The 17,704-nt window shown below is 41.1% G+C and overlaps 1 protein-coding gene across 2 annotated transcripts in view; it reads right to left on the reverse strand.

Moving 5' to 3' along the window:
• man2a1 (mannosidase, alpha, class 2A, member 1) overlaps positions 1 to 17,679 on the reverse strand; it is a 71,607-nt gene extending 53,928 nt beyond the window's left edge. Inside the window, exons 1-6 of one of the 2 annotated variants that reach the window (XM_024373217.2) lie at positions 16,545 to 17,679; positions 15,377 to 15,634; positions 6,832 to 6,976; positions 5,078 to 5,249; positions 2,635 to 2,762; positions 1,385 to 1,558 (exon numbers count right to left, since the gene is read on the reverse strand). In XM_024373217.2, coding sequence (XP_024228985.1) covers positions 1,385 to 1,558; positions 2,635 to 2,762; positions 5,078 to 5,249; positions 6,832 to 6,976; positions 15,377 to 15,634; positions 16,545 to 16,688 — 1,021 coding nt within the window. In that variant the 5' untranslated portion in view covers positions 16,689 to 17,679. The remainder of the gene's footprint in view (positions 1 to 1,384; positions 1,559 to 2,634; positions 2,763 to 5,077; positions 5,250 to 6,831; positions 6,977 to 15,376; positions 15,635 to 16,544) is intronic. The other variant, XM_024373218.2, reaches the window with a different exon arrangement.
• Positions 17,680 to 17,704: the final 25 nt, after the last annotated feature.

Raw genomic sequence — 17,704 nt, forward strand, 5'->3', positions numbered from 1 at the left:
CCAAGCGGTGATGCAGCCAGTCAAGATGCTCTCGATGGTGCAGCTGTCGAACTTAATAAGGATTTGAGGGCCCATGCCAAATCTTTTCAGCCTCCCGAGGGGCATCAACAAGTATTCAATTCCAACATAAAACACTTCGATAAAAGTGAACCATAAGAACAGAGCACAAACTGATCTGCTCTTTCATCATTGTCTACTATTAAATAACCATAACAGTATTTGATCATTTTCATGACGTAAATAAAAAATTGTACAGACAGATGCTCTGGCATTGCAGACGATTTCAGCATCTGTCTACCCAGTGAGAATCATTAATGAGTACTGTATCATTTGGCTTAGGAGTTTGAGTAATCACCCGTTTTTGGACAGAGCGTCTGGGGGACGGTTGGTTCCAACATGGCTGCATGCACCCACTAACTAACAACGCCCGTTCTGTTACCAACTGATCCCTATCACATGCGCGTGCAGTCACACACAGACACCCAAAGCAGATGGTTCACGGCAAATGTGAAACCCCTTATGTTGGTCATGAGGATGTGGTCTCCATTGTTCTTATCAATCAGCATGCTCATCATCAGACCTGGGTTCAAATAGTACTTATCTTCTTTCAAATGCTTCAGCTGTACTCGCTTGAGCTTGCCTGGTGTAATGGAACCAACGTAATTGTTTCAAAAGTGAAAACCCTGCCCATCTGGCACTACGTTCAAGCTCAAACACAAATTGAAAGAAAACAAATACTATTTGAACCGAGATCTGTTCATCGCATGAAATGCCTGCCAGACATTTTTAAAGCCAGGCCTCAGTCCATACAAGGAGACAATCCCCTATACCACAGATGCTATAAGATGACGCCAAACAAAATCGGTGCCTTGAGAGACAAGCATGCTCTTGCATGTGATACGCATGAGAAATCCCTCTGCGGTGGTCTGAGCGAGTCAATACCGTCCACAGCAGATGCTACTGTCGCCTATCCTAGCACTTTTAGTTACACAAGCTGATTCTCCAGAGTTCAACACTGGGCATCAAACCATCCACAGCATCTGCCACAGCAAATATGTAAAGGAAATGGAAGTAGCTGGAAGCATGTGTTGCATGAGTATAAAGTAGTCACTCTGAGGTCATGTTCTTTTGGTTCTGCCGATATAATTAAAACTAGGACTTTGAATATGCTAAATTCAATGGGTGAGCTAGCGCCTGAAACACCGAACGACTGAGAATAGAGGCATGAGGAGCAGATCTCCGGGCAGAGATCCGAAAGAGGCACTGGGTGTTTATTTGAGGGCCTAAACGCCCCACCTAGAAAACAATCTAGCTAGGGGAAACACTGGCTCTGGGAAAGCACCCTGAGAGAGCCACAGGGGACACAATCAGTCTGCATACTTGCCCCAGTTCTGTCTCCAGAAGAACTCCAGGGTCTTCTGACTGGCAAAGTGTTTCTTGACTGAGTAGTGCACCCTCTGGATAAGCATGTTGGCCAGGCCAGCCTGTTTCAGCAGGTACGCGTTGGTAGGGGAGTAGCCAAACGGGTCCACAGCCCAGCCCGTCTCGGGTTTCACGCCTAACAGGGAAAACCAGAAGGAAGATGACGCCAAAAGGAAGATTCAGGTTCGTGCAAACAACTCTCCTCAAAATGTTGAGGAAAAATGGATAAACAATAGAAAACAATGAAACATCACCTAAAAATCTTTTGTGATAAACTTCTGTTACACCGGTCATCCCGTTCAATCAACCAGTCTTCATTTGTCATCCTCCCTAACTTTTTAAGTCACCAGCTGCCACTGGGTTAATGTGTTCATGTGTAAACAGTTCAAATCTCTGATGGTTAAAGTATGAAAATCATTTTGTGTCAATCACGCAAAATAACAAATATGTTGAGCAAATACACTGCGAGTACAAAACATTAGGAGAGTGTTAATTTAAGACAAATCACTAGCAAGTAGCTATCATTTGTGACTGGATGCGTGTGTAAACACACCTCTCTCTCCAGCACAGGAAAACAAACAGCTTCACAGTGAGTGTACAAAATAATATGAACACCTGCTCTTTCCATGGCATAGCCGGACCAGGTGAAACCAGCTTAAAGCTATGATCCCTTATTGATGCCACTTGTTAAATCCACTTCAATCACTGTAGATGAAAGGGTGGAGACCTGTTAAATACATATTTTTAAACCTCAAAACAATTGAGACATGGATTGTGTATGCGTGCCAATCAGAGGGTGAATGGTCAAGACAAAATATTTAAGTGCCTTAGAACGGGGTTTGGTGGTAGGTGCCAGGCGCACCGGTGTGTCAAGAACTGCAACGCTGCTGGGTTTTTCACGCTCAACAGTTTCCAGTGTGTATCAAGAATGGTCCACCACCCAAAGGACATCCAGCCAAATTGACACAACTGTGGGAAGCATTGGAGTCAACATGGGCCAGCATCCCTGTGGAACACTTTCGACACCTTGTAGAGTCTCATCCCCCTGAAGAATTGAGGTTGTTCTGAGGGGAAAAAGGGGGAGCAACAAAATATTAGGAAGATGTTCCAAATGTTTTGTACACTCAGTGTATGTTGTGCTTGCCAACAACATTTATTTTTTACGGTCTCTTTCCAGATAACAAATGCCTGATATATTTATTATGTACTCACCCAAATTTCTCTCCAACCACTGGTGTCCCTCCAATAGCTGGTCAATTAATGCAAAGTAGTGTGAGTTGGCTTCATCAGGCATCACCCAGCCTCCAGTTGTAATCTCCAACTGGCCTCGCTCAACCAGACTAAACAACACCGGGAAAAAAGAAGAAAAAAAAGAAATGCTTTCGGTCACAAACATTATGACATGGATAATACGACAATCTGAGGGTGTCAAACATGCATCTTAGTTGCAGGAGAAATCAAGGCCTCTACATATTGCAATAATCAGATCCATCTCCTCCTCCGTTGCTGTTTAATTATCTTACTCCTATGTCCTAAGAGTGAAACCAACCACTTTAGTAGATACTGCCCCCCTCTTACTAGAAACCTCTTGCATTGACTTTGAGTCAGCATCGTTCCCCTGTTCGCAGAGCATATTTCAACTGCAGATCTCTTTAACGTGTCCCTGGCAAGTCCCTATAATATGTTGCTGCATGGAGCAGCAACACAAAGTACGACGACTCAGCCCTTTTTGGAATAGGAATAGCTCTTTATTTTCTCTCCTTGGAAACCGGATTTTCCTCTGGGATCATTCAATCACCGGTGGGTTTCTTTCACTGTTCTATGATTGGACAGGCGGGAGCGGGGTGTAGTGTAGGTCTGTCCGGGCGTTGAAGAGTTGGAGTGAGGAAAGCAGGTGCCATCTTCACTGAGCCGATAGCAACACTGCATTCTAACGAGGACGGATGGATGTGGCTGTCCTACAAATCCCAAACATGCTGCTCAAAAACAAGTTCCTCTCAAATCCTAAAGGTGTTTTCCCGAAGAAATAATGAGGTTGTTTGTTTGAATTTCTTGAGCGATAGTTCTCCGTGTACTGTAACGGGGGACATTTTATCATTAAGCGCCAGACCTTGAATTTGCTGACATCAAATGAAAACCTGCAAAGAAAATAAGTTATTAAATGAGCAACACCACCCTTCAAAAAAGGGCAAACACGGAATATTCTCCAACAAAAAAAAGGAATGGATCTGGTTCTCTTTGAACTCCCTGCGCATCAAATCAATAGTGAATAAATATTAGTGTTGGATTTTTCATCTTCCTCCATCCTTCACCTTAAGGCTGTTTTTGCTTGTGCTCCTAATTGGAATTCTAACCTGCAGCTGAAATGTTTATTGCATTTCATACACCGTTTTGTAATCTCCCAAGGCTTAGTGCTGAAACCTTACCCGCCAGTAGCTCATCATGAGCATGGCCAATGCACACAGCATTTGTGATACCCTCTTTGCCTTTGGGGCTGTTTTCTGAAGCGGAAAACCCTATCCCCATCACTCCCTCCATGTCGTTCGCAGAGAACCCCCTAACTCCTGACAACTGTTACATCCTCAAGGGGACATTATCAACAGCAAAGAGACTGAGGCAGAGAGAGAGAGAGAGAGCATTTCTGAGCCCATGTGCCTCTCACAAGCACAATTGATTTTATGACCTCACGACCATTTGGAGTCAGTTTGGCTTGTTAAGGCAATTCAAACCAATGAACTGCTACCAGGTAAAGAATAGTTGTACTATAAACTGGGACACGGCCATTGATTTACCTGTACATACTGTATAATGACAATCTCAGGCTGTGAGGTTGAGTTAATTTATCTACAACTTCTTCACTTCTAATGCCATTGCATTTTTAATAAACCCTATAAAACCGCTAGCCCTAAGCAAGGTATAACCTTGCTTTAATTAAAATGGGAATAACAGGAGCATCGGAATGTTATTGCAAATCCACTAAGGAATTAGCTTCCATGTTTACAGCAGCCAAGCTAAATCAAGAATACACTAACAGAATACATAAGTGATTTGCAGTGGTGTACAGTACTTAAGTAAAAATACTTGAAAGTACTAATTCAGTTGTTTTATTCCTGTACTTTACTTTACTATTCATATTTTTTTAAACTTTTACTTTTACTTCACTACATTCTGAAAGAAAAGTATGTACTTTTTACTCCATACATTTTCCCTGACACACAAAAGAACTTGTTACATTTTGAATGCTTAGCAGGACAGGAAAATGGTCTAATTCACACACTTATCAAGAGAACATTCCTGGACGTCCCTACTTCTTCTGATCTGGCAGACTCACTAAACACATGCTTTGTTTGTAAATTATGTCTGATTGTTGGAGCGTGCCCCTGGCTATCTGTAAAGAAATTATAAAATGATGCCGTCTGGTTTGCTTTATATAAGGATTTTTTTACTTTTCATACTTAAATATACTTAAATACATTTATACTTTTACTCAAGTAGGATTTTACTGGCTGATTTTTACTTGACTAATTGTCTTTTAAGGTATCTTTACTTTTACTCAAGTATGACAACTGGGAACTTTTTTCACCACTGGTGATTTGCTGCTCGTATTGATTTCAGTCTCAACTTGAAGCTAGAATGACACAGACAGAACTCCTACCTCTTGACAGCGTCTCTCTTCTGGCCGTCGATGTTGTCCCACCACTTGGAGAAGTAGGAGATCTCGGACCAGATCATTTTCCTGCGGCTGTCCTCGTGGAGTTTCACCACCATGTTGTTCAGGATGTGCTGGGTCTGGTCCCGGTAGTAGTCGTCAAACGTCTTCAGCCATCCTGAAAATGAACAAATGGACAACTATGACAAAGTGGTTGAGCATACATTACGAAAGTAGAGTGGTGTGTACGGGAACAATCTATGTGTGCTCAGTTCTACATAAATGCTATGTGGTCTATCTGTCTGCCATAGATTAAATTAACGGATTCAATAAAGCCATCATCATCAGGTGAATGAGCAGAACATGTGGTTCAATCAATTTGCCACATCCATTGATTTCACATGTTATCATATTTCCAATGAAAATCAATGCATTAAAAAAAAATCTGAAAATTGCATTGTTCTTTCCACTGCAAGACAAAAATAGGGTAAATCATCCAGTGAACGGCAAACAGGCCTGAGTGCTTTTAATCTATGCAAGGGTGTGAGAATAATCACGAGCTACAGTATACAGCTGTAAGGGGAAGACCAACACAGTTAAACCAGAAAGCCAGCTCAGGTTACTAAAGAGTTAACCAATCTCAGGAACAAAGAATAGACTGGACCTGGCTGTTACTGAGCTGCAGATGCTGCTACTGAGCATACACACGATGTGACAAGCGCCCGGAACTACCAGCACTCTTATTGCCTGCACTGACGCCTTAGTCTCTAGAATGCTTTTGAGGGACTACGCCTTCACACTGGAATACATAGTTCAAATGTTCTGTTTCTGTGGAAAATGTAACAGTGAGGAAATGTATAGAAAACAGGCTTCTTATACGTCTGATCAATTGTTTTCGTTTTCTGATCAATTGTTTTAGTGGTAACAGGACAAGACTTTCATCAATTGCTCTACGACCTTTATGTTGTATAATTAAGCAATAAGGCACGATGGGGTGTGGTATAAAGTCATTATACCACGGCTAAAGGCCGTTCTTAAGCACAACACACCTGGATAGTGCCTGGATACAGCCCTTAGCCGTGGTATATTGGCCATATACCACAAGCCCCTGAGGTGCCTTATTGCTATTATAACCTAGTTACCAATGTAATTAGAGCAGTAAAAATACATGTTTTGTCATACCTGTAGTATATGGTCTGATATACAACGACCCAGTTTATAATGTGGTATAATGTAGTCTTTACGTTGTATGCTGTGGTATAATGCTTGTCTTTAGGTTGTATACTACGTTATAATGCTTGTCTTTACGTTGTATACTGTGGTATAACGCTTGTCTTTACGTTGTATACTGTGGTATAATGCTTGTCTTTACGTTGTATACTGTGGTATAATGCTTGTCTTAACAATGTATCCTGTGGTATAATGCTTGCTCCCTTGGCAGACCATGAAACACAATTAACCTAGAAATATGATTCCTGACTGCTGAGGAGCTGCCTACGCCTTGCTTCCTGTCTACACGCGGTGTGACTGTATTAAGTTGAGTAAACAAAGCGTTGAAGAAGTCACAGAGGAAAGTACAGTGTTTCTAGGTTAGCTTCTAAGGGACAATATACTCAAATGAAATGTGAGCGGATGTTTTTTAAACCTCAAAGGTAGTCTTGTGTCAAGACAAATCCATGTCCCACACCATCGGCTGTGAAGAACCACAACTTGGAATTAGAGTGTGGTGTCCCTTTAATGCTCTCTGAAGTAGTGCTTACCAGGATCATTGTGTGAGTGGGGCACAACAAAGACTTGCAGTGGCTCGCTGTCCCATTCATTCTCCTGGTAGGTGATGTCAAATCCTTGTTTCCACACTCCCCCATCAGGATTGTCAAAGGTCAGAAGGTCATAAACATCCAGCAACTGAAAAAGACACACAAAAAACAAACACTCCAACCCCTGTTTCTGTTTTCTCCCCTGAGAAAAATGGTGGGATATTCTTTGAGGTAAACGACTACCGTGAAGAAGGCTAACATACACTGAAGTATATTTCACCTGTTTATTGTCAACAATGTATGATTAGTAGTATTGAAAGTATTGAACAATATGGCCACAAATAGTCTTGTGTCACTGGTTTGCAGCAAAGCGTCACTTTATTAGGCAATGTTGCCTACTCTAGAATGCGTTCTAAGGAAGTTTAATGTATTTGCTTCAGCTTCAGTTTTGTGTTCACTTTATGTCCAAGTAGCAGTCAAATTAAGTGCCCTACTCCACCACAGTAGAAAGAAAGAAAAAGAAAAGAAAACAACGCATCTGTCCCTGGAAATCGGTGTATGATAACATTCACATCTGTGATATCGGCAGGTCAGAAGAATGCAAATGAGAGATGGAACTTCTAATGCAACAGAGGCTGCTTGGGGTTTCTCTGGGACTCGCGCCAACTTAAATATCTGTCTTTGTTTTACGGCCAAATAAAATAACGGAATAATTGGAATGTGATACCGAGAGGACAAGATGATAAAATGTGTTGTCTGTCATGGGTTTATATGTCCAGTATGGAATGGTACAAGAACCCTTACTAAAGCCATGGTTTTAATAACAGGAACATGAAACGCAGAAAATAGCTTGCTATCATGATTGGTGTCAAGAAGAAACATGATGACATACAGTGCATTCGGAAAGTATTCAGACCCCTTGACTTTTTCCACATTTTGTTATGTTACAGCCTGATTCTAAAAATATATATTTTTAATAATCCTCAACAATCTACACACAATACCCCATAACGACAAAAGAGGAAACAGGTTTGTAGACATTTTTTGCACATTTATTAAAAATGAAAAACATAACATACATTATTTATATAAGTATTCAGACCCTTTGCTATGAGACTCGAAATGGACCTCGGGTGCATCCTGTTTCCATTGATCATCCTTGAAATGTTTCTACAACTTGATTGGAGTTCACCTGTGGTAAATTCAATTGATTGGACATGATTTGGAAAGGCACACACCTGTCTATATAAGGTCCCACAATTGACAGTGCATGTCAGAGCAAAAACCAAGCCATAATGTCGAAGGAAATGTCCGTAGAGCTCTGAGACAGGATTATGTTGAGGCACAGATCTGGGGAAGGGTACCAAAACATTTATGCAGCATTGAAGGTCCCCAAGAACACAGTGGCCTCCATCATTCTTAAATTGAATAACTTTGGAACTACCAAGACTCTTCCTAGAGCTGGCCGCCCGGCCAAACTGAGCAATCGGGGGAGAAGGGCCTTGGTCAGGGAGGTGACCAAGAACCCGATGGTCACTCTGACAGAGCTCCAGAGTTCCTCTGTGGAGATGGGAGAATCTTCCAAAAGGACAACCATCTCTGAACCACTCCACTAATCAGGCCTTTATGGTACAGTGACATCTGGAGGAAATCTGGCACCATCCCTATTGTGAAGCATGGTGGTAGCAGCATCATGCTGTTGGGATGTCTTTCAGCGGCATGGACTGGGAGACTAGTCAGGACTGAGGGAAAGATGAACGGAGCAAAGTGCAGAGAGATCCTTGATGAAACCTGCTCCAGAGTGCTCAGTTCACCATCCAACAGGACAACAACCCATAAGCACACAGTCAAGACCATGCAGGAGTGCCTTCGGGACAAGTCTCTGAATGTCCTCGAGCGGCCCCGCCAGAGCCTGGACTTGAACCCGATCAAACATCTCTGGAGAGACCTGAAACAATCTGTGCAGCGACGCTCCCCATACAACCTGACAGAGCTTTAGAGGATCTGCAGAGAAGAATGGGAGAAACTCCCCAACTACAAGTGTGCCAAGTTTGTATCGTCATACCCAAGAAGACTCGGGGCTGTTATCGCTGTCAATGGTGCATCAACAAAGTACTGAGTAAAGGGTCTGAATTCTTAGGATTGAAGTCGGAAGTTTACATACACCTTAGCCAAATACATTTAAACTCAGTTTTTCACAATTCCTGACATTTAATCCTTGTAAAAATTCTCTGTCTTAGGTCAGTTAGGATCACCACTTTATTTTAAGAATGTGAAATGTCAGAATAATAGTAGAAAGAATGATTTATTTCAGCTTTTATTTCTTTCATCACATTCCCAGTGGGTCAGAAGTTTATGTACACTCAATTTGTATTTGGTAGCATTGCCTTTAAATGGTTTAACTTGGGTCAAATATTTTGGGTAGCCTTCCACAAACGTCCCACAATAAGTTGGGTGAATTTTGGCCCATTCCTCCTGACAGAGCTGGGTTAACAGAGTCAGGATTGTAGGCCTCCTTGCTCGAAACGATTTTTCAGTTCTGCCCACAAATTTTCTATAGGATTGAGGTCAGGGCTTTGTGATGGCCACTCCAATACCTTGACTTTGTTGTCTTTAAGCCATTTTGCCACAACTTTAGAAGTATGCCTGGGGTCATTATCCACTTGGAGGACCCATTTGCGATCAAGCTTCCTGACTGACGGATGTTTCCTGACTGACAGATGTTTCCTGACTGATGTCTTGAGATGATGCTTCAATATATCCACATAATTTTCCTCCCTCATGATGTCATCTATTTTGTGAAGTGCACCAGTCCCTCCTGCAGCAAAGCACCCCCACAACATGATGCTGGCACCCCTGTGCTTCACGGTTGGGATGGTGTTCTTCGGCTTGCAAGTATCCCCATTTTTCCTCCAAACATAATGATGGTCATTATGGCCAAACAGTTCTGTTTTTGTTTCATCAGATCAGAAGACATTTCTCCAAAAAGTACAATCTTTGTCCCCTTGTGCAGTTCCAAACCGTAGTCTGGATTTTTATGGCGTTATTGGAGCAGTGGCTTCTTCCTTGCTGAACGGCCTTTCAGGTTATGTCGATATAGGACTCGTTTTACTGTGGATATAGATAGTTTTGTACCTTCATAAGGTCCTTTGCTGTTGTTCTGGGATTGATTTGTACTTTTTGCACCAAAGTACGTTCATCTCTAGGTGACAGAACGTGTCTCCTTCCTGAGCGGTATAATGGCTGCGTGGTCCCATGGTGTTTATACTTGCGTACTATTGTTTGTACAGATGAACGTGGTACCTTCAGGCATTTGGAAATTGCTCTCAGGGGTGAACCAGACTTGTGGAGGTCTACCATTTTTTTTTCTGAGGTCTTGGCTGATTTCTTTTGATTTTCCCATGATGTCAAGCAAAGAGGCACTGAGTTTGAAGGTAGGTCTTGAAGTGCATCAGGGTGGCAGGGTAGCCTAGTGGTTAGAGTGTTGGGCTAGTAACCGGAAGGTTGCAAGTTCAAACCCCTGAGCTGACAAGGTACAAATCTGTCATTCTGAACAGGCAGTTAACTCTTGGTTCCTAGGCTGTCATTGAAAATAAGAATTTGTTCTTAACTGACTTGCTTGGTTAAATAAATAAACATCCACTGGTACACTTCCAATTGACTCAAATGATGTCAATTAGCCTATCAGAAGCTTCCAATGACATCATTTTCTGGAATTTTCCAAGCTGTTTAAAGGCACAGTCAGCTTAGAGTATGTAAACTTCTGACCCATTGGCATTGTGATATAATGATTTGTGAAATAATCTGTCCGTAAACAATTTTTGGAAAAATTACTTGTGTTATGCACAAAGTAGATGTCCTGACCGACTTGCCAAAACTATAGTTTGTTAACAAGATTGTGGAGTGGTTGAAAAAAGTTTTAATGACTCCAACCTAAGTGTATGTATACTTCCGACTTCAACTGTATGTAATTGTTATACTTCAGTTTGAGTTTTAAATAAACGTGCAAAAATGTCTAAAAACCTGTTTTGGCTTTGTCATTATGGGGTATTGTGTGTAGATCGATGAGGGGGGGAAAATAACTATTTAATATATATTAGAATAAGGCTGTAAAGCAACAAAATGTGGAAAAAGTCAAGAGGTCTGAATACTTTCCGAATGCTCCTTCTCTGGTTCAGGCTGAAGAGCTCCAGACTGCTTTTCAGTCACTGCAGGCCTCCCTTTATGGTCTCAAACTGGTCTTGAATATACAAAAAAACTAAATTCATGACCTTTACCAGAGCTAGAACTCTGCCAGAGAACGTTAGCATTGTCACATCAGGTGGCTAATTCATAGAAAAAGTGTCATCCTACAAATACCTAGGTTTTTGGTTGGATAACAAGTTGTCCTTTAAAGTTCATGTGAATAATCTTGAGACAAAGCTCTTGAATATGTCTAGAAAGAAGCAAAAATTATGGTGACTTTATTACAAACTGGACTCTGTTATCATGCATCCATGCGCTTTATTACAAATGCGAAGTCACTCACCCACCATTGCACCTTGTACCAAATGGAAGGTTGGACCACACTTTTATATCCGCAGAAAGATACATTTGTATGTGTTCATCTACAAAACCCTTTTGGTTAAATTCCCTCCTTACCTGTGTAGTCTGGTCTGCTTTTATTTAAATTTTTATTTTATTTCACCTTTAATTAACCAGGTAGGCCAGTTGAGAACATGTTCTCATATACAACTGCGACCTGGCCAAGATAAAGCAAAGCAGTGCGACAAAAAACAACAACACAGAGTTACACATGGGATAAACAAACGTACCGTCAATAACACAATAGAAATATCTGTATACAGTGTGAACAAATGAAGTAAGGAGGTAAGGCAATAAATAGGCCAATAGTGGCAAAGTAATTACAATTGAGCAATTTACACTGGAGTGATGTATGTGCAGGTGAGGATGTGCAAGTAGAAATACTGGTGTGCAAAAGAGCAGAAAAACAAAAACAAATATGGGGATGAGGTAGGTAGTTGGTTGGTTGGGTGGGCTATTTACAGATGGGCTGTGTACAGCTGCAGCGATCGGTAAGCTGCTCAGACAGTTGATGCTTAAAGTAAATGAGGGAGATATAAGTCTCCAAATTCAGTGATTTTGTAATTCGTTCCAGTCATTGGCAGCAGAGAACTGGAAGGAAAGGCGGCCAAAGGGGGTGTTGGCTTTGGGGATGACCAGTGAAATATACCTGCTGGGGCACGTTGCTATGGTGACCAGTGAGCTGAGATAAGGAGGAGCTTTACCTAGCAAAGACTTATAGATGACCTGGAGCCAGTGGGTTTGGTGACGAATATGTAGCGACGACCAGCCAACGAGAGCATACAGGTCGCAGTGGTGGGAAGTATATGGGGCTCTGGTGACAAAATGGATGACACTGTGATAGACTGCATCCAGTTTGCTGAGTAAAGTGTTGGAGGCTATTTTGTAAATGACATCGCCAAAGTCAAGGATCGGTAGGACAGTCAGTTTTACAAGGGTATGTTTGGCAGCATGAGTGAAGTAGGCTTTGTTTGCGAAATAGGAAGCTGATTCTAGATTTAACTTTGGATTGGAGATGCTTAATGTGAGTCTGGAAGGAGAGTTTACAGTCTAGCCAGACACCTAGGTATTTATAGTTGTCCACATATTCTAAGTCATAACCGTCCAGCTAGACGGGCGGGCAGGTGCGGGCAGCGATCGGTTAAAGAGCATGCAATTCGTTTTACTTGCATTTTAAGAGCAGTTGGAGGCCACGGAAGGAGTGTTGTATGGCGTTGACGCTCGTTTTGAGGTTTGTTAACACAGTGTCCAAAGATGGACCAGATGTATACAGAATGAAGTCGTCTGCGTAGAGGTGGATCAAAGAGTCACCACCAGCAGTTACCTACCGTACCCGGTCTGCTAGGTGGTTGCTACTTAAAGTCCCCAGGGCATTCACAGTATTAGGCAAGACTGCCTTCTCTTCTTGTGCACCAGACGCATGGAATAATCTACAATCCATGCTTCATCTAGATATGTTACTGCCCCTGAATGAATTTAATATATTGATGGGAGACTCTGTTACGAAGGAGTGTAAATGTTTTTTTTTTAGGCTGGATCATGTTGTGTTGTATTGTTGTATGTTTTAATTATGAAATATATTGATTGTTGCTGCCTTCTTGGCCAGGTCTCCCTTGAAAAAGAGACTCTGGGTCTCAATGGGCTTTTCCTAGGTAAATAAAGATCAAATAAAAAATGTAAAATATACACACACGTTGGCTATATACACTCATTCTGTCTATTTAAGCACAGGGGTGGCAGGTTTCTTTTTAATCCGTAACATTCTTGAGTATTGACTGACATAATTGTACCTGAAGGTATTATCTCTACTGAAAGAAACCTGTATTTCAAGTCAAACTGCAGTCCCCTCCTCAACACTAGCTGCCCTCTTACATGTTACATGCAATTTTTTTAAATGATTCTTGTGTATCCTATTTGTGAGATATTTTACTAGGTTTGGATCCAGATGTTCACAGCGTTTCTGTACAATACCAAGGTGTACTGTATTACCAGAAGTGCACACTGCTATCCAGAGCAAATTATAGTATCAATTGTGCCTTGCTCAAGGGCACATCCACAGATTATTCACCTAGACGACTCAGGGATTTGAACCATCAACCTTTCAGTTACTGGCCCAACGCTCTTAACCGCTAGACTACCTGACACACAAATCAATTTTAGGTAACAGGGATCTTCATCCAGGAGGGGATTGAATGTCTCTGCTGTAACCAAGAAGCTTGATCTTGACATCTAGCCACTTACCTAGCAAGTTAGCAAAACCAAATGCATAGCTGGCTAGAGCCCTGAGCTGGATATAATAGATTTTACACAGCTTAGATTTCTGATAGTTATACTTAAAGACACACTATGCATAAATTGCTCCGCCATTTCCTGGTTGCTAAAATTGAAATAGTTCCCCTAATTTCAGTTTATGTGACAAAACAAGCAGTCATTGTACCATCTAAACCGCTGTCAAATATCTTTTCCATAACTAAAAATATTGTATTTTCAGCTGTTTGAAGGTGGTGTACAAAACCAATCGCAAAAGACACAAAAGCAAAACTTAAGAACAGGAAGCATAGAACAGATCTACCACTTCTTAGACTTGCTTTCAATGAGACTGAAATATCTATAACTCACATTTCTATGTGAATTTGGTCGGGCCATTCAAAACATGACATATCGTAGCTTTAACTTATAGTTAGTTATAGGCAGTGGCATAGCACGCACCCCACATGCTCATGTTATAGGTGCTGAGCAATTAACCAACATTTTGGTAATTATTTAGTTTTTAAACAACTAATTGACCAATGTTGGTTCCATTATTTTAATTCCATTTAATGTTTTATTTTATTTTGCTCAAATTCATAGTTTCTCTAGAGGTAAATCAGATCAAGCCCAAACTATGTGAGGTAGGGAGTTTTGTGAGGTAGGGGTAGGGAGGTAGGGAGTTTTAGTTTCCAAGAGGCCAATCTTTTACATGGTTTAGCACAGAAAACATGGTAATTAACTACAATGACCATAATCCATTGCGTGCCTACTTGTCTGGTCTGTGTGTTTCTTTTACGCCTGCTACAATAGGTTAGTGTGGGGCAGACATGGCGAGGGAGACAAAATAATACACGATCGAGAGGGATAGAGAGCAATTGCTTCGGGAGGTATCTCTACCTGAAAATACATGAGCTAAGTGATTGATAGTTGGTGTTCAGCAGTCATAAAAGAATACATTATTTACTTTGAAGAACTACTAAAATAGTGATTTTGTCAGACAGCATAGGCAGCAGTAGTAGAGATGATGACTTGGAATGAAATAACAATGTCATCAAATAAAATAAATGTGATATACACCACAACTGAAATATTTTATTAAAGTAAAGTAATGTGAATGAATGATGGTTAATAAGTGATAAGCGGTAATGGGCAGTCACTACCATCATGGGACTTTTATTAATTGTTTTATTCTGTGTTGTTAAAGCATTCAACCCACGTATTGTATTTAATATTTATAAAATAATCAAAAGCGAAAAAGTTGATATTTTTTTTAGAATCGGACCGAAATCAAACCAACCTCAAAAAGCACTAATCACTCAGCACTATCATGTTATTAATTATGAAAAATATTCATGACACATAGTGTAATGGTTTTTACATTTGTCCTTCATTTTAACACCATAGTCACGTCACACTGTAACAAGGATTTTCCCCATGGCTATTGCAAGGCTTCATATTTCACACTGATGGTAGGAGCAATTCAGCGTGGTAATGAGACCACGATGATGTCTCTCCGTATAATGAATTAATCTTATCAAAATAGGTTAGAGTTCAGTAAAAATAACACTGGCAGTTATAACACTGTCCATTGAAGTTTTGTCCACTTCAAACGTTCACTGGAGGATGCTTTACAGCTCAAATCGATGTTCAAGCCTACAACAGCATTGCATCTACAAATACCTGAGCTGTTTCTGATTTTCTCTAAAAGTCTTACCTGCACCCCATCTGCTGGCTCAGAGAACTCCCTTGCTGCAAACTGACAGTCTTGGGAGTCAATAGGGAGGACCAGTGGAGGCAAAGCCAGCAGTTCTGGGTAGGGTCCTTGGCTCATGTTCCCTCCACCAGGAACCCCATCCTTGACCGACTCTTTCAGGTTGATCACAGAGTCCCTGATGTTGGTTATGATCTCGTTGTTCTCTGCCAGTAGTCTTTCCAAGCGGTCAATCTTACCCTGCAGGATTGACAACTGGCCCTGGTCAAGGAAAAGAAGGGATGGAGGAAAACAAGTTCACTGGCTTTATACAACACAGTATGCATCTAATTATTATGCAATAACCGTTGATAAATGAGTTATAATGACAGTCAATTGACAGTCAATAAACCCTTAATAAAAGTAACCTTATTATACTGTTACCAAAACGAGGAGCTATGGGTATGTCCTCCATGGTGACAAATATAGCGTACTATATTACACACAAATCCAAAGTGTCAACGCATATATAGGGTTAATTGTTAAGCCCTCAATGAAAGGAAGTGGAAATGACGAATAAAGAGATAACAAGAGGTCAGTCACCTTCTTGTTGCACAAACATGCCCACTTTTACCAGTTTCACTTAGTCTCGATATCCCATACCTTGGGCAATAGCACTAGGCGCAAAATAGGTGTATAATAAGAGGGTGTAGGTTATGCTGGAACATTGTTATTGTGGGAGGCAACCCGCTTGCCTAGAAATACTCGTTTTCACTGATTCAGGAATGGAATTATGTGACACACAACCCCACGATATCAAGATCTCAAAATGAAAATGACCCTAGGACTTCCAAGAAAAGTCATACACTTGTGTTTATTGGAACCATTTCTGTTTCAAGACGATAACTATATCATGGCTACAGTTGCAAATGTGCTTCCTGTCGGGAAGCGAAAACTGTTAAACATTGTCTAAAACGTTGGTACATTGTAACAATGAAAAAACTACTAGTTGGCCTACTAACCGTGCCCATGCCTTACAGCAGCCAATCAACACCAGTTATCCACACAGTAGCAGTTGATACGATTTTGAGGAAATAGGCTACTTTACAAATTCATTAATATTTGTGCAACTATGTTAAAACAAGGTTCATCAGTCATAGGCTATATCTTACGGAAAATGAGTCAGACTTACATTTTGCAATCTATCCCCACCGTTGTTTGGACTTTTGGTATTGTCTAATTGCAGGTGATCCAGCATCAGGTACAATGAGAAGACCACTACACAAAATATGGCACTGCCAAAAACAGTGACTTGCCGATTGAGCCTTTTCATCATTTACAATCGATACTGCCAGATGAATCGAAGTTGATCGCATTGAGTGACAGCAATAACCTATAGTCATGTAAACCCCCCTCTGCGAATGGTCGATGTCTTGACTCCGCGGCGAGGATCGGAAAATGTCTATGCTATTCCTAAAACTCTTTTATAAAATAGTAATACATTCTGCTTTAATGTGTTACGACGGAACTTACAGAATTGTTGACATTCCCTCCTATGTACAATAAACTTTAAAAAGCTGGATCTGTCACCCAAAGGTAGCCTGAACCACAGACTGCGTCGTCAGTCGCAAAGTTTTAGTGTGAAAGATTAGTGTGATTCAGCAGATCGACCCCGTCTCCTTCCTGTATTTGTTTTCTGTTCAAATTAAGCGAGGAAGTGAAAAGCATATGGTATGAACGTGCGCCGCCTACCGACTCACAACTTTAATTTGAGGCGCACAGGTAAAGTCGTGCGTTACTGCGTTTTTAGTCCAGCGCACAATGCGTAAACGTTTCCAACTCCATCGTTTGCGATCATTGCCCTTATCCCACTGTAGTATCTTCCAGAAAACACGCCTCCAATGATTCATTTGTGATGCCACAACTTGGTCATTAACTCCAGAAAACACCAGAGACCTCGTGAAAACAGCTGCATGGGCATGTTCAGCGCGCGCCACTGATGATTCCAGACTGTCCAAATGCCAGCTTCTACTTGATCGCGTTCATATTTTCAACATTTGGAATAGAAAAAGAGAGAAATATGTGACGCTATTTCATTGCAAACGTCAACAGCATCTGCGGAAATAGACAAGCTCCACCGACAAAATAAAATCATTTCTTACTCCATTCGGATTGTAAGATTGAGATAAGCAAATAAAATTGAAAACGCCACACATTTCACTCAGCATTAATCGATTGAGTAAAGCGAGACGAACGTGCAATTCTTTGCGTTACAAGTTTCCTTTGTGAATGTAATCTCACAGCTGAGAAACGTCTCCCTTCTCTCTCTCCGGGCCATAGTAGTAGCCCAGT

Source organism: Oncorhynchus tshawytscha, linkage group LG20, assembly GCF_018296145.1.
Source record: "Oncorhynchus tshawytscha isolate Ot180627B linkage group LG20, Otsh_v2.0, whole genome shotgun sequence".
NCBI classification, from domain to species: Eukaryota; Metazoa; Chordata; class Actinopteri; order Salmoniformes; family Salmonidae; genus Oncorhynchus; species Oncorhynchus tshawytscha.